At 29.3% G+C, this 9,431-nt stretch overlaps 1 protein-coding gene across 1 annotated transcript; it reads left to right on the forward strand.

The window, feature by feature from the left end:
- The first annotated feature begins 406 nt into the window (after window positions 1-406).
- LOC107463102 (probable xyloglucan glycosyltransferase 5) lies at window positions 407-4,495 on the forward strand. Its single transcript, XM_016081840.3, has 5 exons — window positions 407-1,469; window positions 2,099-2,407; window positions 2,508-2,798; window positions 3,165-3,278; window positions 3,404-4,495. The coding sequence occupies exons 1-5, from the start codon at window positions 729-731 to the stop codon at window positions 4,046-4,048; spliced, it is 2,100 nt and encodes a 699-aa protein (XP_015937326.1). The 5' UTR covers window positions 407-728; the 3' UTR covers window positions 4,049-4,495.
- Window positions 4,496-9,431: the final 4,936 nt, after the last annotated feature.

A 9,431-nucleotide genomic window follows, 5' to 3' on the forward strand; every position in this document is an offset into this window, starting at 1 on the left:
ACTCTAAATTATATATATATTTTAATTGTAAAAAATAACTCCAAAACTAGTGATTCGAAATATAATCCAAATTCAATGCAAAAATAACAAATTCAAATCTAGCAAAATATATTTTGAATTCGCGTCGGATTTAAAGTCGGACTGAATCTTCAACACCCCTATTTTGTATTTATTAAAAGAAAAAATTTAAAATCTTTTATTAATAATAAGTTGATCATATGCTTATGTTAACTAAATTGTATGTCAAAATAAGTAATTAGTATAAAATATATATTAAAATATAAATACATATTTAAAATAAATTAAACTACACATATATTTTTATACAAATAGGAAGGTGGCTTTTATATATATATATATATATATATATGTTAATTTCAGACTTTATGAGTGTTTCCCCAAAAAAGACGTTCAGTGTTTCAGTGCTTACAGCTACAGAGATACCTTCCCTCAAAATGTGGCTTTCTCATGTTAGGATTTCTTCGCTTCCTTCACAGTACAAAACACCTTCAAATGCTGAATGAATAACAAGAGCCTTCAACATCAATGCTCCAATAACAGCTTTGGAGCTTTGTCTCTTTTTGTTTTAGATCTGATCCTTTACTCTTTATCAAATGAATGTGTTGTTGTAGTGTACTATACAAGTGATTGATGAAGTAAGTTATTGCTTTGTGCATATAAGGTGTTTGTGTTTTGGTCTGTTTGAGAGCTCAAGTGCTTTTATAGTTATGGCTCCAAGATTGGATTTTCCCAATTGGTGGAGTAAGGACACACATGATAAAGGAACAACAACAACACCAGTGGTGGTGAAAATTGAGAATCCCACTTTCTCTGTTGTGGAGATTAATGGTGCAGATGCTGCATTCCGGCCGGTGGAGAAGAGCCGCGGCAAGAATGCGAAACAAGTCACATGGGTTCTGCTTCTCAAGGCTCACCGTGCCGTCGGCTGCATTGCTTGGCTTGCCAGTGTAATGTGGACATTGCTTGGAGCCATCAAGAAAAGGATAGTTCATGGACAGGGTGTTGCTATGGAGGGCGAGAGTGACAAGTTGGAGAGAGGGAAGTTGTTGTTTAGAGTCATTAGAGTGTTCTTGGTGGTTTCATTGGCTGTTCTTGCATTTGAAATTGTTGCTTACCTTCAAGGATGGCAATTCAGGAACCCAAATTTGCATATTCTTCCGAATGCCTTGGATTTCGAGGGGTTACTCCACATGGCGTATGTTGGTTGGCTGAGGTTTCGTGTTGAATACATCGCGCCGCCTGTACAAGTACTCTCGAAGTTCTGTGTTGTTTTGTTTCTTATCCAATCCCTGGATCGTATGGTTCTTTGCATGGGATGCTTTTGGATTAGATACAAGAAGGTTAAGCCAAGGTTTGCTGGGGATCCCTTCAAGGTTGATGATATTGAAGGATCTGCAAGCCATTACCCCATGGTTCTGATTCAGATTCCAATGTGTAATGAGAGAGAGGTATGACACCATGTTTGCTTCACTCTATTTGAAGCTTATTTGTTGACTAAAGTTTTTATTACTTATGCTAGCAGAAAACTAATCCTTCCATTCCCTTATATTAACTTGGCTATCAGATACATTGATCAAATGATGCACTAAATTTTCATAGTGACAGATAAAAGATAACAGAGAGAATACTAATTTTAGCTACTTTTTGTCTGGAAGTTTGACAATTATAAGAAGATACAAGATTCAGATTACCTTTTATGCATTGTCTTGAAAATTAGAAAATTGCTCATGAAATAACAAAAAAACAAATAAATAAATAACGAAGTAGAAAAGAAGGAGGATGTACATTATATGTTAAAATTTCTCATATAGAAGTTAGGAATTGTATGCCACCTTCTAGAACTGAAAGCATTGATGTTTTCCAGCAGTGATAAAGCTTGATGAACAATATTGGGTAATGAGTTTCCTACTTTTGATTTCTGTAATGCACAGCAAGTTTGAATAGATAATATTAAGATTTTGCCTTGACTACAGCTGGAGGAGTTTCCACAAGAAGTTTTAAACAATTGTTCACAAACTTGAAATTTCAATGGATGAAAATTTGTTTTATCAGCTTTATCTGCACTGGCTTTATGCAGGTGTATGAGCAGTCTATTTCAGCAGTCTGCCAAATCGATTGGCCTAGGGATTTTTTACTGATTCAAGTACTCGATGATTCTGATGATGAGAGCATACAGTGCTTAATTAAGACCGAGGTCTCCAAATGGAGTCGAAAGGGAGTCAACATAATCTATAGGCATCGGTTAAACAGGACTGGATATAAAGCTGGGAATCTCAAATCTGCAATGAGCTGTGACTATGTGAAAGGCTACGAGTTTGTTGCAATTTTCGATGCAGACTTTCAACCAAATCCTGATTTTCTTAAACAAACTGTGCCACATTTCAAGGTTAAGAGAAGAGAATGAATCAGGCTCAGTAACAAATTAATGAATATTGCTAAAAGCATGCTTTATATATGTTAGTATCTCTATATGCTTTCTGTTGCAGGACAATCCTGAACTAGGTTTGGTCCAAGCTAGATGGTCTTTTGTGAACAAGGATGAGAACTTGTTGACTCGTCTCCAAAACATTAACTTATGCTTCCACTTCGAGGTAGAACAACAGGTCAATGGACTATTTCTCAATTTTTTTGGTTTTAATGGAACTGCTGGTGTTTGGAGGATCAAAGCCCTTGAAGAATCTGGAGGCTGGCTTGAGAGGACAACGGTAGAAGATATGGACATTGCGGTCCGAGCTCATCTCAATGGATGGAAGTTTATCTTCCTAAATGATGTTAAGGTGATTAGAAATGAGTTATTTATTCATCACTATCTATTCATAGTGTACTAGTAGAGTAATATTATTAGTTTACCTTTCAAACTGTGCAATTTGACGCACCGAAACTATCAAATAGCGGAAAAGGACTTTTATTAACTGTCCTTCCGTACTTACCATTCATATGATGCATTTTATTGACAACATTTTCCTTTATTAGATGAGTAATTTTGGAAGAAAAATTAACCAATGGCCTTTTTGTCATCGGTTAATAACTCAGCATGTCTAATTGCACATAAACAGTTTTATGATCTGCAGGGAGTTAAAACCATAATTTTTTGACTCAGGTCTCTGACACACTTGAGTTTCCTCAAATTTACAAATTTTCAGGTGCTTTGTGAAGTTCCTGAGTCATATGAAGCTTATAGGAAGCAGCAACACCGTTGGCATTCAGGTCCTATGCAACTTTTTAGATTGTGCCTCCCTGCAATTGTTAGATCTAAGGTATGTCAGATACTCAGCTTGATGCAATAAATAGAATAGTGGTGAAGAGAAATAAAAGAAACTTTCAAGTATTGCTTATATTTTGCACTATCTAATAGGTGCCTTAAAATCTTCTATAACTGCAGGTGTCAACATGGAAGAAAGCAAACTTAATACTCCTCTTTTTTCTTTTAAGGAAACTAATTCTTCCCCTTTATTCCTTCACCCTGTTCTGTATAATTCTTCCTTTAACCATGTTCGTGCCTGAGGCTGAGCTTCCGTTGTGGGTGATTTGCTATGTGCCGGTTTTCATGTCATTCCTTAACATCCTCCCTGCCCCAAAATCTTTTCCTTTTATTGTTCCTTACCTTCTTTTTGAAAACACCATGTCCGTCACCAAATTCAATGCAATGGTATCTGGACTCTTCCAATTAGAGAGCTCTTATGAATGGATTGTGACAAAGAAGGCCGGAAGGTCATCTGATTCTGATTTGTTGGCAGCCGAACAAAGGGAAGCCAAGTCGATAGAGCATCAAAAGATCCATAAAGGAGCTTCTGAGAGCGAACTTGTTGAGTTACACCACTTTAAGGAACAAAAAGAATCTGCTCCAACACCTATCAAGAAAGCTAATAAAATTTACAAGAAAGAGTTGACTTTGGCATTCCTCCTCCTCACTGCTTCTGTCCGGAGTCTATTATCAGCACAAGGAGTTCACTTCTACTTTCTGCTTTTCCAAGGGGTGACCTTCCTCCTAGTCGGTCTCGACTTGATTGGAGAGCAAATGAGCTAGTTTTCATTTTCAATGCAGCTGAGAAGAGAGTGTGAAAACAACGTTCCGGATTTATTGATCAAGTTGCTATCAAGCAGCAAAATGAGCAATGCAGTAAGGGAAAGTACAATCTGTGTTTTTTTTTTTGTTTTTTTTTGTTTTTTTTTTACCATAGGATTTCTTTGTTGTTCAACTATATCCATTTTCTTTTTCACATTGATTGATTCCAAGTATTCAATGTAAAATCTTCAGTTTTTTTCATTGTGTTCTTGAGTTGTATTTGGAATTGGGAGTTATGATTTGAGTTTTCTTGTTTTACCACTCCACATGTCTTAGTGGAGTGCATCTTCATTGATAGTTGATTCATAGATTCATAGGTGCCTTCTTGGTAAAAGGGGTATGCAAAGCAACAAATCTTTCTGTAAATTCATTGTTATCTAATGTACTCAATAATTTTTATTCTGTCAACCCTTTTCTCCAACTTATGCTTGTGTTTTATGGGTGAGCATCAAGATATTCCTGCTTGGAGACGAGTTAAATATATGGAAAATATTTCTTGACCATCTATATCATTTTACTCTGCTGACACTCTTACCACTTCTAGCATCATATACATTGTGTCGGCAGAAAAAGTAAACATACAAGCTTGATAATTTTGTTTTGAATCTTCTGATGTGGTCCCTCTAGCAGATCCAAGTATGTTCATAGAATCTCAGTGAGCTGTACCTAACCCAATGAATTTAAGTCGAGGGGTTGTTTTGGATGAGCACCATTAATATAGCAGGCAAGGCATGTTGCTGATTGTGCTTGATGCCACAGTTTACTGCAAAATTGTACGGAATAGGCCCATTTGTTTTAATGTCTGTGCTGGTCATATGATATTGTACTGCCTCTAAAGTGGATGTTAACGAATGACATTAAGGTCTGATATGTCATGTTGAAGAGACTATGTAGTTCAAATGCATGGAGAATATTGCAGTTGAGGCTTGGCACAGATAGAGGATTTGTATGCCTCTCATCAAGCTGCATTCAGGATGGATTCTTAGCAATAACTGAGTATAGTGTGTGTGAGCGAGTATGTCCAAAAAAAAAATGCATGGAGAATATTCAATTATTGGACACTTATTAATTTATGCGGATATTTTGGTATATATATATTGATTTGAATTTTAAAAAAATTAGATGCTAACTAAGAAAATATAATTTATCATTACGATTTTTTATTCGTTTAATTTTTTTTATCATATTGAAATGTATAAATTAATTACCGTATCGAAACAAATAATTAATAGACATTAGCTAGTTTTTATTAATCTATGTCTTTATTTGTCAAAATCAATAATAATAAAAATATTCTATTAATTAATATAGTATTTTGTACTTTAAAAGGTTTGAATTTAAGTTTAAAAAAGGAATTTATATGCCAAACTATTCTTATATTCTTAATTTGTATACTTATTATAATTTTAGTTATGATTAAATAAAAATATAATGACCATTTAGAAAAATGTTACCGTTATAAAATTTGATGCGAGTTTAATATCTATAATTGACTAGTCCAAGGATCATTTTTTCACATAAATCATAAATGACTCAACAATAATATAACATAATCTCAATTTCTGTTTTTTTTTCAGCGATAGCATAAGAATATACTAGGAAGAAAAATAACACTACATCAATAATACATATTTATACTATTTATTAACTTTTTTAACAGAAAAAAATGAAAAATTCTCAATCTAAGCCATATTCCTCATATATATACTTCACTTAAATGATGTCTATTTATAGACTTAAATATGTATAAATTTCTTAATCAAAAAAATATTCTTAATCAACTCCAACTAATATCTCTATAAGATTTTAGTATTATTACAAGTTGGCAACTTGCATCATCTACTAGTAGTTTGGATGATTCACTTGTAATAACATAAAAGTTCTTAATTTCAATTAATTTTACTTTTGTTTCTTTATATTTTTAGATTCTTTAAGTTGTATATACTTGAATCAAGTCAAAGTTTTTAACTCATTTTAAAGAATCTTGAATATACCAAAGATTTTAATTCGACTTGAATTTTTTAACAATAATTGATAAGCGTAGTTTAATTTTTAATACTTAATAGAATATATTTTATTAATCTAATGATTAATTAAATTACAATAATCCATAATAAACATCATTTATCAAATTTTACCTAGCCAAAGATTGTGAGGGGGTTTTTATTTTTTGTATTGTCGTACAAATAGTGTTTTTTTAATTATGTGAAAATTTAATATTTTTTTATTTTGTATGGATATTATAGATTTGAGAATTAGATTTATAATTTTTATTCTTTTTTTTAAACAGTTTACAAATCTGAGGGTTAAATTTGTATTTTTAACATTGAAAATTTTTTTTGAACAATTAAATCGTACCTTCAATTTGGATTTTCTATTTTTTTTAATCCAAAACTGATCCTCAGTTTTTTAGCTCACCTAAAATCTGATCCTCAGTTTTCTACTCCAACTCAAATTTAAACTTTCCATTTATAATTTGTAATTAAAAATAAATTGTCTCTAGAGATTCACAAATTACTAATGGTCAAAGAGAAATAAATTCAGAAAAAATATATTAAAAAATTAGTAAAATTTATTATTTTTAATTTATAGTTAGTCAATAATATCAAAAAATATGGCCAGTAATATTAGAGATGTCGAAATTATAATTACATAAATTTATCAATTAGATGACGTATTAAGTATCAATTTGCACTATCAATTAATACTATTTATTTTAGTAAAAATTCAAGTATAATTAATTTCATATAAAATTAATAATTAATAGTCGTTAAATAATTTAAATAATTTAATTAAATTTTCATAATTCTTAGACATCAGTTATCAATTTTACATAGAATTAACGTGAGTAAAACAAATACTTAATAGATGTTAGCCAAATATCTGTTAATCTATATCTTTATTGGTCAAATCAATAATAATATCAACCAATATGCTATTAATTAATATAATAAGTATTTTATACTAAAAAGGCTCTGAAGTTAAGTTTTAAAAAGGAATTTATATACCAACTATTCTTATATTCTTATTAAAAAAATTCAACAACAAATATAATTAATAATTAACAACTACAATGTTTTATGACCAAATATATAGAAAAAATATTTGATATAAAATATATTCTGATAAAAATTCTATTTTACCCTCCTCATTATAAATTATAAAAAATTATTCTTTTTCTCTTATTTATCTTTCTTTCTTTCAATCTTTATTTAAAATTTTTCAACTCTTTCTGCTCCCCTTCTTTATTTTCTTTCTGCTTCTCCTCTTTTTTCTACTCTCCCTCCTCCTTTCCATTAGTAAAAAATGTTAAAACTTCATATATATATATAGGGACGGTTTTTTTCTACTCTCCCTCCTCCTTTCCATTAGTAAAAAATGTTAAAACTTCATATATATATATATATAGGGACGGTTTTAAGTATAGAGGTGTGGGGCAAGTGTCTCCACTATAATTTGAAATTTTTTTGAATAGTATATGATAATAATATTTATTTGTTTCTATTAGATTATTAAATTTGACCCCACAATAATTTTTTATTCAATTTTTTATATTTAATCGTCAATTTAAAAATTTTATATTAGATATTCGTTAGAATGATCAATTCTCAGGTTTAAACAAAATTAGTGTTCTTTTTTAAAAATTAACTCAAAAGAATATTATTTATCTTCTTTTCAAATTAGCTTTAATTTTTGCGTAACAACTATATTAATTGAAAGAACTTTTTAAACTATGAATATCAATAAGAGTCGATTTCTAATTGTGTTGGGAAGTGAATTTCTAAATAATTGTTTATTAATATATATGGAAAGAGAAAAATTTTGATGGTAGTGTTAAGAAAAAAATTACTTAATTTTTAAAAAATATAAAACCTAAAACAATAAAATTTTAAATTATATATTATTATTTAAATTACTATTTTAGTGTTTTAATTTGTATATTAGATATTTTGAAGGCTAATTATATTTTACAATAACAAAATATAATCATAACAATAATTATGCTATATGTACATAAAAATTAATTATCTATATAAAATGTATATTAAAATATAAAATATACAATAAAAATTATAATATTAATATACGCATTGTAATATATATTAATGTATCTGCATCTATACTAAATATTAGTAACATTAATAATTTTAAATTATAATAAGTAATTTTTTATATATACATATTATTTTTATTATAAAAATTATTATTAAATTATATAAATTTTGCCTCCACTACTAAAATTTTCTGGATCCGTCATATATATATATATATATATATATATGGACAAAATTTGAGAATATAATGTTAAGGAGGTACTAATAATCTCGATTCCTTGAAACGAAAGTAAATACCAATATGATTTTCTATTTCATATTTCTTTAGGGTTGTGATTTAAAATATGTTGTTGTACACTTGTACATGTGCTAGAGACATTGGTGTCACCTTTTTGTATTTCCTTAGATGTGAATTTGTTTTGGAGTTATTTTGTTGCACTTAAGATTTAGGTTTAGTTTTGAATTAATTTTTCTTCTTTCATATGCACGGATACCCCAAAGACATTTGCATAGTCATGCACTATAAACAAAATTGATTCCATGGCCCTCCTTCTGGATGTTGCAAGAACGGTATGTAAAAAAAAAAATTCACATAAAAATTTTTTTGGGTTACAAAAATATACACGACAGAATAATACACACTAAAGATGAGTAACGATGGACAAAAGTAACATGCTGTTAGAGGATATATGTGACCAATAAAACAGTGATATGACGCTCTTTATTATTATTATTATTTAAGGTATCTAATGTGGGAAATAATAAATTTTCTTATTTTAAAATTAACAAAAAATTATTATTAAAAGGTAGAGTGCCCTTGTTTTAAAGTATAATCCCAAAAAAGCGAATAAATTAACCCTAAAAGAATTTATGCGTCATTTTTCACAAACGTTATCGTCGTCTTTTATCCTTTTATCAAAGCAAGCAAGTATTATTTGTAGTCATTTTTGGCCTGTATATTAAAATTTTAATTTTGCTGTGTATATTTTTGTGACCTAAAAAATCTTTTATATGTATTTTTGTCTAATTACTCAAAAAAAAATACGCTTTCTAACTATGAAATGGACAAAAAAATAAGGACTTAAATAGATAATTAGGCTACATTTATTTATAGTTATAGGATATTAAAATAAAAATATATAGATACAAAATTATATTTGACATATAAAATATGAATAAAGATAATATTTTTAAAAATATTTAATTAAAAAAATATAAAAATATTAATAAAAGACATTTTTGATTTTTCTCTCCATGAATTTTTCTCTCCATGAATTTCTTTCTAGTCA

The sequence above is a fragment of the Arachis duranensis genome, chromosome 8 (assembly GCF_000817695.3).
Source record: "Arachis duranensis cultivar V14167 chromosome 8, aradu.V14167.gnm2.J7QH, whole genome shotgun sequence".
Lineage (NCBI taxonomy): Eukaryota > Viridiplantae > Streptophyta > Magnoliopsida > Fabales > Fabaceae > Arachis > Arachis duranensis.